Source organism: Cryptomeria japonica, chromosome 9 (assembly GCF_030272615.1).
Source record: "Cryptomeria japonica chromosome 9, Sugi_1.0, whole genome shotgun sequence".
Taxonomy (NCBI): Eukaryota; Viridiplantae; Streptophyta; class Pinopsida; order Cupressales; family Cupressaceae; genus Cryptomeria; species Cryptomeria japonica.
This window is the reverse complement of record NC_081413.1, coordinates 422,817,900-422,833,567: the sequence shown is the minus strand read 5'-3', so window position 1 is coordinate 422,833,567 and position 15,668 is coordinate 422,817,900. Positions and strand designations below refer to the sequence as shown.

Below are 15,668 nucleotides of genomic sequence, written 5' to 3'. Positions count from 1 at the left end.
ATTTAATCTTTAATTTGGAATCAATCTAGTTTCATTATCTTCATCACCTTGAGCATTTAGTCTTGCATCTTGCATCCTAGCTCTCGTCCATCATCTTAGCATTCATTAGGATCTTAGTTGCATCCTTTTTGATCCTAGAATCATTTAAATCTCGTTCTCTAGGTTGTCATCCAAGAGATCAAGTGCTCTTCCAAGTGAGGGCCACCTTGAAGCTTGAGGATATTTAGAGATAGAGGAGCATGAAACGATTTTAAAGAGTTTAGATTCACTAACTTGTTTTATTGATTTCTAACCTCTAATGCAATGTTCCATGTGTGTGTTTGAGTTGTTTTCCTTGCAATACAGGTTGATCCCACATTTCTAGCACATAGATACCACAAGAGAGGAAGAATGATCTTCAAAACTTCAATGTTGTTGCAAGTATGACAATGAGATCTTCAAGAGAACAATATAACTTGATGTGCATGTGTGAGAAAATGAGAGAAGAATGCAAGAGAGATTGTTGGAGGGACAAAGTTCTTGCCAAAACATAAGTTCAAATGTGAATATAGAAAATCTGGATACGCCTATGACACTTGAGTTGGTTGATAGGGGCATTATGCTGCCAAGGTGCATCAAGTCACAAATTTTCATGGGACGCTTCAAGGAAAACCAAACTTAAGGGTCTAGAATTGGTCTTACTTTGCTAGACATAATCATATTTAATTTAATTATCATTTAATTGTACAATTATCTTTATTGAGGTAAATGAGAAGTTTATGTGATGTGAAATTGCAAGGTATGCAATTTGCAACATCACACCTACAACCTTCACACCTCTTTCACACAAGGGCATCTTTATCTCTCAAATATCCTTTGCAAGGCCTATTAATGCATGGTCTAGATGCAGGTATCTTAAAATATCTTAAGATTATAAGTATGGTCGAGTAAAATGTGTATAAGAACAATGGTATTAAAGTTGTGATTGAGAGAACAAAGAACTAATTAGCATAATATGATTTTTTATCAAGGAAAAGGAAAAAACACATCTACTTGTAGGAAAAAACCCCTTTAAGATTGTTGTGCACAAATAAAGGGGAGTGAAAATAAGGATTAGGGGTAGGATGAATGATTGCTATTTAGCTATCGACCCTTGCATTTCTCCTTTGATGAAGCGTGATGAAATTAGTGCTCTATATGTATAATGTTTCAAAATTGTCATATTTAAGATAAATTGAAATAGTTACAAAACCACCATGATGATTGCCTAACTATATTGGGAGTAATAAAACAACCATAATGATTGTATAATTTCATCCATAATTATTCAATTCCTTGTCTAATGTTATAATTTTGCCAAAAATAAAATAAATAGTTTAGGCTAAAGATTCTAGAGGCATAAGAAAATTAATAAAAATGGGTGAAATTGGAAAAAATATCTTTAAAATTGAAAAAATGTTACAACATTGCGAAATTTGGTTAATAGTGGGGAAAAAGAGAGTACCCTTTGGTCAATGGTGGGGAGGAGAGAGTAGCTTCAACTGAAACCACTGTAAACTATCAGAGATTTACCGCTAGGCTATCCATAATTTGACTATATTAAGATCCTTGAATGTAACACAATTCAAATTAGGCAGTTTTTAAGGGACGCGTCTATTCTGGCTCCAAAAAGACAGTATAGAGTGACTAACACGCGTGTTAGCGTTTTACACCGTCGATTTTGCAATTAACAAATAAAGTGCTGTTACATTCAAGGATCTAATATACAGAATGAATGTACAAAATGACTAACAAGCGTGTTAGCGTTTTACACCATCGATTTTGCAATTAACAAATAACATGAAAGATCTGTTTTGAAACTAGAATAGCTTCAGCCGTTTTTAAGTTTTCCATCGACTGTATTGCTCCATTGTTCATTAAACTATGTGCTCCACAGTGGGTGATTCATATTAACAATAAAAGAGACTCCTTTGATGAATTTGTTTAGTATTTTTCTAATAATATTCTTACAGATGATGAGTAAACAAAGGACAGTGGCTTCGTTCGCCGTCCACGGTTGATATTTGATATCTGTTTACCATTTGGCCTTTGACCCAGCTCCTTTATTTTTTATTGATTGATATTTGAGAATTTTTTGGCACAATTTATGAATGTACAGACAGTAGTATGCGACCCCTATTTTGTAGAAGTGGAAATCTCAATTGCCAGCAACAAATGGCACTCGCACTGGCATGGGCACGGACAATCTTGGCGTTGGTGTTGTTGGGCGTGGGCAGCTGCAATTGCAGTAAGATTTGCATTGTTGGCAGTGGCATTGGCGGAGCTTCTGCCGCCCATTTTCTGAGAAAGTATTCCCAAGAGGGCATGGAAATTCACGTGTTTGAAAGAAACTCAGTGGTAGGAGGACGAATGGCCATGGTGGAATTGGGAGGCGACAAGTTCGAAGCGGGTGGTTCAATCCTCCATCCCAAGAACTTGTACACTCTGCAATACACTGAACTTCTTGGCCTCCAACGCAGTAGCGGCGGCGATGATACTGATTTCGGGATATGGGATGGACAAAAGTTTCTCTTGAAGACCTATCCATCATCAGGGATGGCTATCTCCTTCCTCAACGACTTGCTCGTCTTTTGGCGATACGGAACCAGCCTCTTCAAAATGCAAAAATATGTCTCTGTAAGCCATGTTTTTTTTTTCTTTCTCAACACAACTATTTACATTCAACAAGTTAACATCTGGTCAAAGCAGACGCAAATTTAATAAAGTGCTCTCTTTTAAAGGGTTTTTTTCACAGTTTATCAAATTATGTGATGGCTTACTTGGATTCAACTTTCTAGTTACAACTTAGTCTTCATCTATCTATATATATGAGTAACGGTTCACAAAAATCTATCTTTTGTGATTATGAATGGCATGCTTACTATCCTATGAGCATCGGGATGCTCATTAAGTGGATCATTCATGGTCGTGGCATCACCTAGATACTAACAAGGTGCTAAATGGACCATTTATGAAAGATTTATTCTTGTAAATGAATACTTATGAAATTAAGTTCATAAATATCGACTTGAAACTATGCAGTTGAATCCCAAGAAATCATCACATGAAGTAACCTCTGTCAAACTGAATGGAAGCAGAACGTTCAGCTTAGATCCTTTAGTTTAGGGAGGCCTCAAAATAACCTCTGGTATCATTTGTCTGATCTTTAATTTTATATGATTCAGAGTGAAAAATCTCCTCCATGTAAGTAGCACAACTAGGCCTAGAAAATTCTATTTGAACGCAAAAAGTATCAAATCTTGATTTACACGGTTCTTCGGTTAGATTGATCTGTAAACTGCTCTAGATATTCCAAAACGGCTCACCTATTGTGGATTACTAATGCTAGCTAAAACATTTGTCAAGTGAATGCACAACGAAATATTATATCTAAACCAGAGCAATAAGAAGCCTAGAAATAAGAGCAAAACACTTGATAATAACAGTGATTAAATTTAGTCTAGAGAAACCTGAAAAGGTTAAAAACTAACTCCAGTTGGACGAGTAAATACTCTCCAGAATCCAGTATAACCAGTCAAGTACAATCAATATGAATGAATGCTGGTCTTATTCTGACCTTTACAGCTCTTCAACAAGTAACAAGGGTGATCGCACCCATTCACAAGCTGCTTGTTCCAACAATAGCTGAACCTCCATAATTTCTCTTGCAGTGAAGTTAAACAAGAGTGCCAACCCCCACTGCCAAACTCCCAAAGTAGATGCTTGCACTTCCCAAGTAATGGAAATCAAGAACTTTGACCTCTGGAAGTCGAAATGAACTAACAATTCTTTCTAATTTTATTGCCAAATTGAAATGTATGCGTTTGTTTCTTTACTAGTTATGCATTTACCTCTCTTGCCAGCCATTCACCGGGGCAGCTAGGTTGCCAATAAGGGTGAGCCTGCCAATGTGAGCAAAACTCCATTTTTCAAAGTTGTGTACAAAATTGTCTTTTTCCCCAAGATGCTTCAGATCACCCGAGCCTTCAACAACCTTGTATTTGTCTCTCCAACACTAAAATATGATTGAATTGAATTCCTTGTATAAATTGGATTAAAACCAACCTCTTTAACATAAATACGATCTGATTTTGGGATCGTAAATTCAATGAGTTCTTGAAGATTGGGATGCTTGACTTACTGTCTAATATTCTCATCTTTGCAGAAAACGCTTCTGGAAGAATTTATGATAAAGTGTTTTACATTGACAATTATGATCACACTGTATAGTCCATCATGGTTCATATAATACATCTTTACATCTTTGTCTTGATAATGGAGAATCTAGTAAATCATTTTATCACAGGTCTTTCTACAAACACTTTCCTATTTAATGGATTGTAGAAGCTTAAAAACTCTAATTCTCTCTTAATATATTGTTTGAAACTATATTCTTTCTTCATTTTTTACCTTTTTTCTCCATATCAAATACCTTGAAATTTTGGTTATTTAGAAAGTTCTTGTCATGTCCCCTCTTTAGCTCTGTCTAGCAGAGACATGTGAGTCAGCTTATTATGGAGTCTTGTAGGCTGACAGTGATGGATAGAGACTCAGTGTGATTATACAGTGTCTGGGACTTGGTGTTCTGGCAGTAGTTGATCAGTTTGGAGCAGTTCCTTATTTTTAGGAGACAGTTCCTACATTTATGGAGGATATCCCTACTATTTAGGAGGTTATGACCATACCCAGGTTTGGGTCTCCTTGAGATTATTCCTTGGGTTCAGTTTTAGAGGATTTGGGTTTGTTTCCTAGTTTCTAGGAGCATCCCTAGATTTTAGGGATGAGACTGCCAGTGGATCCTTGATTTCCGACTTCAGTCACAGATAGGTGGCAGGTTGACTTTCTGGTTTGCGGTGTCATTTGAGCATTTTGCAGCTATTTGGGTTATATTTTTAATATTTCCTAAGTTAGCGTTTATTATTTAAATAAGGCTATGTTTATAGCCATTTTGGAGTAATAAGGGGTTTTTGGCCTCATCTGGATAGGTATCCCTTGGTGTAATAGCTCGTTGGAAAGGTCTTGGACTTTTCTAAATATTTCTCTTTTGACTCAGATCCTTTCGATGAACGGATTTCTTTATATTTGAAAAAAGGTTGTTTTTCTATACACTTGGCAACTTAAAATGAGAAATATAACATTTTAACCCTAAACGCCCCATTGAGTCACTTTTAGGGTTTGAGCTAAGTGGGAAGGGGTTATAAGGAAGTTGTGACCTAATTCTTGCTTCTTTTTACACATTCAAAACTTGCTTCTTGCGAATTTGCTCTGGTAGAGCGATTCTTCATCTGGGACGCAAACCCCAGGTTGGATACTGGCTGGGACGTAACCCTCAACAGTAGTTTGTCAGTAAATACTTCAGGGTGTTGGACATTGGTTGACAGAGATTGGGTGCGCTATTGATTGCAGAGGATTCAAATTGCATTCAGAGGGTTTCATCAAGGCGGCTAACCTTATTCAGCTGGCACGTGACTACAGCGGCAGCCCATTGGGAGTTGTGGTGGCGTCATTCTTCCTTGCTGTCCACGTTTGGTTTGTTGCTGGTGTGAAGAGCTGGAAATCTGCATATTGTGTCTTGCTTATTCATTGCTGGTCAATTCATTTTGTAGCAGCTCCAAATTGGTAAATGATAATTGCTGGAATACAAGGAAATCAGATTATTGTCTTGGTACGAGTTGTAGTATTTTGGATTGTAAGAGTTCTAATTTATGAACATTGTTTCCATTCTTATTTCGCACTATTATTGTTTACTGTTTCTTTATATATATATCTTCAAAACTTCAAAACAAAAGAAACAAACTCCCTTTCTGCAATTCTGTCTATTCTATAAGATCACCAGAAAATTACAAAAACTTAGTTTATTAAATAAAAATTACAGCAGATCAGAAACAGGAATCCAGTAGGGATCTTTCAGTGGTATCGGAGCCATCATCCTGCCAGCCTGTAGGGTTTGTGTGGAAATTTCACACTAGGGTTACATTTTATTCTATGCATCCGGGTAGAGAGGAGATACATAGGTATTATACGCGCAGGGTAGCTCAACAGGAGAGTGAGATTGGAATTGAATAGGTACCCAGTATGGCAGATGAACAAGGGGGTGCTAGACATAACCGGATTGAGGATGAAGAACGGGAGATGATGAGAACTCTCATCACTACACAACCCAGGACAGTCCAGACACTTGACAGATTACAGGAAACTTTGGCACGAATGGAGTTGGATAGAAATAGGGGCAGACATGGGCGGAATTGATCAGTTTCAGTGGCAGGCAGTCAGCATAGCCATCAGTCCCATTCATCAGTGGGGAGCTCCCTTCATTCCTCTAGGCAGGAATGCCATCGTACACCTGCTACAGATAGACCTTTGCTTCCTCAGTTTGTACCAGGTGAACGGCCAGCATAGGAAGATCCACCAGAGGTTGGGTTCCAGGAGTCAGTTTTGGCAGCCACAGCTGAGTGGAGAGCCCTACTCCCAGAGGTTAGGGATGTTTTCCCTCTTCCCCAGTATTGTGCACAGCGTAGAGATACAACTAGGTTCAGAGGAGATCGTGGTTATAGACCACCACAACAGCAGAACTATGACCTCAATAGAGCTACTAGGAAGATCACATTGGCTACATATGATGGCTCTGGTGATACGAGTGCACGAGCTTGGGTGCACAAGCTGGACATATATCTATCCTTGAGGCCCATGCCTGAGCGTGAGGCTATTCAGTTTGCTGTGTTGCATTTAGACGGGATTGCCTATGATTGGTGGCACCATGGATTGGTCACCCAGGATCACGCCTTGGTACGTTCCTATGCCGAGTTCACTGAACGACTCATTACATGGTTTGACCGTAAGGATACAGAGCTCTACTATAGAGAGTTGGCACATCTTAGACAGACTGGGCATGCAGAAGCTTATATTAATGAGTTCCAGCGTATTGCGGTTATGGTACCTGATATGCCCCAGAGGCGGAGTGTGATGTTATTTATTGAGGGATTGCAGGATAGACTTAGGGGATTGGTACGTGCTTTCCAGCCAGCCACTCTTAAGGAGGCCATTGATGTGACATTGAGACTGGATACCGTTCCCACTTCTTATCAGGCAGATAAGAAGCAATTCAGGGACTCTCGGCCTGCACAGAAGGCCAATACTTCACAGAATAAAGGAGGGTCATCATCTAGACCCCCTTGGATGAATCAAGAGACGAGGAACGAATTGAGAAGGAAAAAGTTATGCTTTTCCTGCAAGGAACCTTGGGAACCAGGACACCGTTGCATGGGTAAAGGAAAGGTTCATTTGATTGAGGTGACATCTGAGTTAGGGGATGAGGAGGTACTCGACACTGACACTGAGTATAGCATGGAGGATGTTGAGCAGGTGCAGACACAGTTGGAGTTAGATACCCCTGAGCCTTTGGCGACAGCCAAAGTAACTATGGCTACCCTCTCCAGTTATCCTAAATTTCATGCCTTTAGGTTGTGTTGACGTGTATTTTGTACACAATCATACACAGAATAAAATACCCAAGGGTACCTTATCCTCTCTTGAATAAAGCCTCTGATTGCTGAAGATGTCGCAAAAAAGGATCAATCAGGGTGACTCCAATGTTCTTTTATGTAGGGTCTCTATGTGTGGATAAGCACCAGTGGTCGTTGTGAATGCTGTTTCATCAAGGGGCCTTACGTCCTCCGATTTGCAGGAACAAGATTTCCTAAAACTAACAAGTTCTTCAAAAAGATCAAAAGGTAGGGTTTGCAAGGGATAAATTCTAATCTAATCCTAAGAATGACCCAATGTAGGCTAGACTTGGCAAGATTCTACCAATTTCAATATTGCCATGAAATAACAACCCAACTGAAATTGATGCGATCTTCTAAGGTAACAAATGATTTTTCAATTCATCAAGGATCATGGACACTACCACAAAGGCACATATCCAAAGCTCAATGACGATTGAAGGTTTAAGTAATTCAAGTCTCTCCAGTTGACCACACAAGGCGTTCCTACAATCAGTAAGAAGCTAGTGGTTTGGAATGTGAATCTTCGCCAAAATCAAGCCCAACACTTAGTCCTTCAAACTTAAATACTACTTCGACTGAGAATGATTCAAGAAAGTAAACAACCATGAAGATAGCCACAAGAATTGCAATAAAACACCATAACTTCAATATTTTATTGATCTCAAAGCCAAAATAGACAACAATTGTTTGAAATTCTTTCTTCAAACTCAATCTTGCTACAAAATAACTTTCTTCTCTCCAAAAGCTCTAATCTTCTAACTATTTCTTATTGCTCTATTTCTAATTTTCTAATCTCTTAAAATGAAAATGAGTGAGGGTATATATAGCATCCTCAATTACAATGAACGGCCCAGATCAAAAGAAGATCAACCGCTGAGATTCTAACACCTAAACCCTAATTAGGGTTTTATTACAAAAGTTCCCTTTTTATTGCACAACATTAAATGCATAGCCAAATATTTAATTTGGCACAAAAATCTAGGAAACATAGACCAATGATAATTAAGGTGCCAAGTCATCTATAACAACCTCTCTTCTAGAACCTTATTCCCTTTCCAATGCTCCTTTTTAGCATATGCAATGAATCTGGACACGATTCCCTCAATCTCAGCAATAGGAATCTCAGGAAGATTCCTCATTCGTTCTTCCAAGTGAATAATCTGATCAAAAGCCTTGAGAAGAGCTGCGTCCCATTCAGGTTCGAGTTCCTTAATTTTCTCAATCAGGAGCATAGTAGCAAACATTTGATCTCTTTGCTCATCTGTAATAACATTCTCATCTTTGCAAAAGATGACTTTGACCCTTTCTTCCAACTCTTGGAGATCCACATCTGTCTCAACTTCGATCCTTCTACCAAGAATAGTGCATAAAACCCCAAACACCTTGTCCTGGATTGGATGGATGACCTCCTCCACTTGATTGCATTTGGCGCTGGTGTCCTCGAAAAGAACTTCCTTCATCTGGAGTAAAGTAGATCACTGGAGTAAATTATGAGCTCCTCCATCCATTATCTTTTCTTGTGCTAAGGTCTTCCTTGATGTTTGCCTGATTACTTGAAGGACAAGAATGATAACATCTTTAGTATGAGCAAAGGCGGCTACTGTTATCATTAGGTTGTGGATGATCTCAAGGACCTGGATAGCCCGATGAATGGTCTGCATCATTCTTGTCGCAAACTCAATGGCAATTGTATGGGATTTGTCAATCCAAGAGCTCATAAGCTGGACCAAGCTCTTAACTTTCTCTGCTTCACCAACTGATTCAAGGGGAAGTGCTTGCACGGGAGATACTGCTGGATCCTGACGTCCCAAAGGCTGACTGAGGTGGCTAAAGTAGCCTCTCCAAGCACCGACCTCTTTCTCAAGTTTTCTACTCTTTTCCATTTCTTCCTTAAGTTTATCTTTAAGTGCCTCAAATGAGTCAGTTGCCTCATCCAATGCCTGCTCGGTGGTGAGTGGACCAAGCTCTAACAGTTTCTACATCATATTCTTCTGCAAGGATCTCACCCTCGTACTTGTCCACTGCCGATGTAGCTATTTGCAACTTCCTGGCCCCTGTCTCATCTCTGACCATCTTGGACATTTTGGTGGCCTTCCTCTTTTCTGTTACTCCCTGAGAATCTCCAACAAGGCTATCTAAATCAATCACATTATCTTCTTCGTCTTCGATCACAATCACCCTTGTTAGTCTCTCCTTCAACCAATCTGAAATGGCGGACCTTGTCTCTCTAACTTGTATTTCTTTAGGTAGTGACTCTTCTTTCCGGAGAGGAGACGTCGCTTCATCGTCATTCTGGTCTTCATGTAGCTCATTGACCTGGGGAGATTGACTTGATGAACGTTGAGATGCCTGTCCTCCTTCATGTTTATCATTTTGAACCATTGATTCCATAGATTCCTCCACTTCAAGTGTCCTCTTCTCCTGTCGAGAAGATGTGCCGGATGAGCGATCTCGATTGGCCTCTTGCTTCTTCTTGGAAGATTCTCTTTTCTCAGGTCTTTCCTTCCTCTTCGCACCTCTATGATGGGGATTGCCTTCACTTACGCTTCTGGGGTGAGGCTTGCCTTCGCTTGTGCTTCTAGGATGAGGATGGCCTTCACTTGCGCTTGCTCCTCCTTCTGTCGACCTTTCCTCCAAAGTAAAAGTCATTGATATGTTTTGCTCTCTCAACTTTTGATGTTGCACATCAACCCATCTGCGAGTACAGGACAAAACTGGAGCCATCAAAGTCTTCAAGTCCACAACCTCAGGTTCATTCCAATCTATCTTTACTGCCTTGTCCTCTCTATCATAAGAGGATTGGAGGTGCCTGCCACTGTCCTGAGCTTGATCGGCCACTCTGTAAACTTTGCATTTCCTGATGAAATCCAAAGGCAATCTGGCATGCATCTTTCTTTTCACTTCTAAATCATCTGAGAGATTCATCCAAAAGTCCTCTACCTGACATTCATGCTTGTATTTTCTACCAACTGTCTTTTCTATATATCCATAAGGATCAAAATTCTCCCTCAATGAAAAGAATGAAAATGAATATAAGGCCAACTCCCTTTCTGCATCATCTAAAGCTGGAACATTAGGACATACCTCAACTGAATTTCCTAATATGATAGGTACAGGAATCCCATTTCCATGCCTGTGTCTGAATGCCTTCGCATAAGCTGCCAGTTGCCTAGTCACCTCAAGTAGTACTATCCTGTCTGTCGGATATCTTGGCAACATATATGGAGGTGAAGGACACCCATGAACTCTAATATATGTAAACTTCTGGAATTGGATAAACCAAGCACCATACCTCTTTACAAGTTCTTGTGCCTTCTGAGATAGCCGATTATGAATCCCGCCTTGCAGTGTCCTGGTGATGTTCATTGTGAAGGTATCATTGACTAACTTGTAATTACTCCCAGGTGGATGATGCAAATGAACATAAGAGTCACAAACTCTGACCTCTCCAGGTCCTTTTCCAATCGCTCCCCTGTGAGGTAGTCCTGCACATTCAAAACTCCTGATCAAGGCATACATGATGTACGAACTCATGTGAAATGACTTGGTAGCCTTCAGTCTTCTCAACTGTACGTCCAAGCAATGGCTAATAATTCTAGCCCAATGAATTGTTCCTTTTCCTTGAACTATCACTTGGATGAAGAAGAACATCCACTTCTCAAAATAGAAGGCTTGAGGAGCCCCTGTAACTCGATTGAGTAAGGTTACCAAATCTCTGTACTCCTCCTGGAAGTCGATCCTATGTGGTGTGTTGGGAATCTTGCTCAGGCGAGGACGACTTTTGAGTAACCAATTCTTGTTGATGATGCTCAAGCAAGTGTCTGGATCATCTTCGTACATGGATCTAGCTCCTTCCAAGCTTTTGTAAATCATATCTTTATGTTCTGGCAGATGGAGAGCTTCACTGATAGCCTCATCTGAAAGATAAGCCAAAGTGTTTCCTTCCTTGGACACGATCGATCTTGACTGTGGGTCATAATGGCGAGCACACTCGATCATCAGCTCATGGCACTGGACTGCTGGAGGGAAGCCGGCCGCCTTGATAATGCCACTTTCAATTATTCTCCTTGCGACAGGTGATGGTTTTCCAATGTAAGGGACCTCTCAAAACTTCTTCATACTGAAGTTTCCCAAGTTGGTATCTCCAATGTTGCTCCATTTTGACACGATCTTGGTCTCCATTTCTTCGTTCCTTTGATCTTCCTTCATAAGGGCTGGACGACTGGTGGATGCTCCTGGCTTTGGGGTCGCCATCTTGACACCTACACAACATTTCATAATGAGCAATATACCTTGGAACGTAAAAATAAAGTTTAAGCTTTAAATTTAGGAAACTTCATGATAAATCTTTGAATTATCATTTCCTAAATACGATTATGCAATTGGAAATTCAAAATTTCAAAATTTCAAAATTAGGCTAGGAAGATCTTGCCATACCTCTCTTTGAAAACTAGCTCTAAAAAGCGATGTAAAAATTAAGAAATTTGCTAGGCAAAATGAATATCGAAGTCTTCTAGCAAAGGCGCCTCCTTCATCAACTTCACCACCTTGGGTCTTCAACGCCTTGAGGGAAACTCGCTCCACCTCTAACCTCTAGCAAAGTTCGCACTCCTCTTGGATTGAAAATTCGCACCTCTCCTTGGATGAGATTTCGCTCCTTCTATTGCTTCTCCAAATCGCATGTAGACAATGATTGAATGATGGAGTAAAATGCCTCAAAGTACCTTTCTTATATAGGCGCTCACCATTATACTCTCCCATAGGCCGACTTGGTGGAAATGAAGCAAATAATAAACAAAATTAAATAAAAAGGAGGCCGACCTTTATAAAATATTTAAAATAAAACCCCAAGCGCACTCCCTTCACTTAATTTAATAATTAATTAATTAAATGCCTTTGCAATTAAATTTCGATTTTTAAAAGGCTTAATTCAATTATTAAATGCCTTATGCGAACTCATTAAATGCCAAAAAAATATTTCAAAGTTTTAGCGGACTTAGCATTTAATGCGATTAAGATGACATTGGCGCCTAAGCATGGTAAAAATACCACCTAGTTGAGAACCTCGCTTTGGTCCCTGGGAAAGGGACAGGAGCGCCCTTTTCATTTGGCCTTGCATTTCTTTACTTTTCACGTTCAAAGTCTTATCCTGGACGTTTGAAATAGCATTTTCGCTTGGAATCTTGAGTTCGATTCATGTGATCTTTGGAAGGGGCAAACCTTGGGATATTTTCGCCCTGGTCCCTTGGAGAGGGACAGGAGCGATCCCACACTTAGCCTTGGTTCTTGTCTTTTCCAACCGCCAATTCATGTTGCAAGGCAATCGATGATCTTCCTCCATCCATTCCATACATGCTTAACTTGTCCTTTGTAAGGCAAACTTGATATTCTAGAGATTTTCGCCCTGGTCCCTTGGTGAGGGACAGGAGCGATCTTTACTTTTTGCCCTTGGTCTTTATCTTCTAAGTCGCCAAATCGAGTTGTGAGGCAGGCAATGATCTATATTGTTTGCTTCATGCATGTCCAATTCGCTTTTTCAAGACTAACTGAGCTCTCCCAAGGATTTTCGCCCTGGTCCTCCAGTGAAGGACAGGAGCGAACTTTATACTTGAGCCAAAAATTGTCAATTCTTGTGGATGTTTCCTTGTCCGTCGTTTTCCAAAAGGCGTTTCTCATTTTGTAAAACCTTGCCTTGGCGTGATCCTGGAGGGAGATGCTTGATTTTATAGAAATCGCCCTGGTCCTCCAGTGAAGGACAGGAGCGATTTTTAATCCATGGTACAAATCCTCAATCATATCAATATCAAATTATCTTCGAGGCGTAAAACGTTGTTCCTTATTCCATCTTGAGTCTTGCGAACGGAAGTAGCACTCCAAAATATTAGGCAATAAGGCAAATTTGAAGATTTCGCTCTGGTCCCTTGGTGAGGGACAGGAGCGCCTTAACCATTTACATCAAGTTTTTGTGGTTTTTGCAACCTCGTTCTTCTTAGAGGCATTCCAAATATCATTTTGACCTTGTGTCTTGACTTGGACTCGTCCAAATTTGGAAGGGAAGACTTGATAATGCATTTTTCGCCCTGGTCCCTGGGTGAGGGACAGGAGCGCCTTGGCCAATATAGGCTTCACTTGTGTTTCGCCAACTTTCAAAATTATCTTCAATGGATTCATTATGCTTTCCTTCACTCATCTCCAACATGAAATTCGTTTTAACTTTGCGGGAAATTTGCCTTATGAGGAAATCGCTCTGGTCCCTTGGAGAGGGACAGGAGCGCCTTGGTCATCATGAGCTCATTTATGCATTGCTAACTTTCGAAACTATCCTCAATGGGTTGATTACGCCCTCCTTCCTTCATTTCAAGCACGAAACTTGCATATCCCTTGCCAGATATTTGCCTTGAAGGAGGATCGCTTTGGTCCCTTGGAGAGGGACAAGAGCTTCATTTGAAAATCACCCTGGTCCCTTGGAGAGGGACAGGAGCGAATTTGTACCTTGGGTCGATTTTCTCCTTCGTGGTCCATTCAAGTTATATTCAACGGGCAAAACATACTTCCCTTGTCTTCCTCAAATCGTGAAATCATTTAAATCTTGTGAGGACAATGCAAATTTGGAATTCAAGCTCCGGTCCTTCAGTGAGGGACAGGAGCGATTTTTGTCTTAAAGGTCAAATCTTTACAATTTTCACCTCAATTCTCCTTTGCTGGGAAAGATATCATCATTTCGTAAGTTATGAACAAAAGTCCAAATCCAACAATGTCCAAGAAGGTGTGTTTGAGGAAAATCGCTCTGGTCCCTGGGTGAGGGACAGGAGCGAACTTGTCTTGAATCTTCAAAATTCATCATTTTTGAGTCTTCAAAATCTTCAAAATATTCAATTTATGTCCAATCTGTCCCTTGGCGACCCTGCACAAAATAATTAAGACAAGTCAATAACCAAGATGCACAAAATATTACTTTCGCCCTGGTCCCTGAGAGAGGGACAGGGGCGATTTCACCTCTGCAGGCCAAAATATCAAAAATTAGGTCTTCGAATCACTTGACAAGGCATAATTAAGTCATCTCCAAGGCCAAGGGCCAGTTAGTAAACCTTCAAAAATTTGGTCAAAATTCACCCGGACAAAATTGCATAATTTAATCATTGAAATGCTAACACTTTAGACCTAACTTGAATTTGCCTTCAAAATCTTAACTGGACCCATCCTGAGACAAACTTGACTTCCTGACAGACTCAAGCTATTTCAAAATTGCAATCTCAGTGAGGATGCTTAATAATCTGTCAAAATTAGACTGGACTCGGCTTGAAAATATCAAAAGGCAACTCCTAAAGCTTAACCCAAGTCCAGACGACTCCCTCACTTACTCAAAACCCTAAAGCAGAGAGAAGAACAGGCAAAACAAGAGCAAAAAAGAGGGGGTCCCCATTTTAATGGGGCGATGTGTGAAATGGTCACAACAGGTTGAAAGGTACACTGAAGGGCAAGCGGGTCATGAGCTTGGTAGACACAGGTGCCACACATAACTTTATTGATCAGAAGTTAGTGGAGAGGCGTGGATTACAGTATGAGGAGTTTGGTGGTTTTGGAGTGAAGGTGGCAGATGGTGCAGTTTTGGGCTGTACTAAACGAATTCCACAGCTTAGTATTCAGATGGGGGATTATACTCTGACCGATGATTTTTATGTGCTTCCATTAGAGGATTATGATGTGGTCTTGGGCATGCAGTGGTTACAGGGTATTGGGCGTTACATTATTGATCACCACCGTATGCAGTTAGAGTTCCTTTCTGGGGGGAAGAAGACTATCTTAAGGGCAGCATCAGATGGTGGACCTAAGGAGGTGTCTTCTCGCAGGATGGAGACTACTATTAGACATAATGATGTGATTTGGGCTACACATTGTTTGGTGAAGTCCAAAACACCTACACCTCAGGATGGCAGGGTATTTCATGTTGATATTCAGTCAGTGATGGACCGTCATGGGAGAGTATTTGGTGACATACCTTTTGGAGTGCCTCCAGATAGAGGTTTTGAGCATGGTATAGAGATGGAGGATGGAGTGAAGCCAGTGATTACTACCCCATATCGTCATCCTCGAGCCTATAAGGATGAAAGTGAGAAGACTATTCATGAGTTGTTGGATATGGGT

The 15,668-nt window shown here is 40.3% G+C and overlaps 1 protein-coding gene across 1 annotated transcript in view; it reads left to right on the top strand.

Moving 5' to 3' along the window:
• The first annotated feature begins 1,936 nt into the window (after positions 1-1,936).
• LOC131073484 (farnesylcysteine lyase) overlaps positions 1,937-15,668 on the top strand; it is a 71,096-nt gene continuing 57,364 nt past the window's right edge. The window contains exon 1 of the mRNA XM_058009920.2: positions 1,937-2,655. Coding sequence (XP_057865903.2) covers positions 2,146-2,655 — 510 coding nt within the window. The 5' untranslated portion in view covers positions 1,937-2,145. The remainder of the gene's footprint in view (positions 2,656-15,668) is intronic.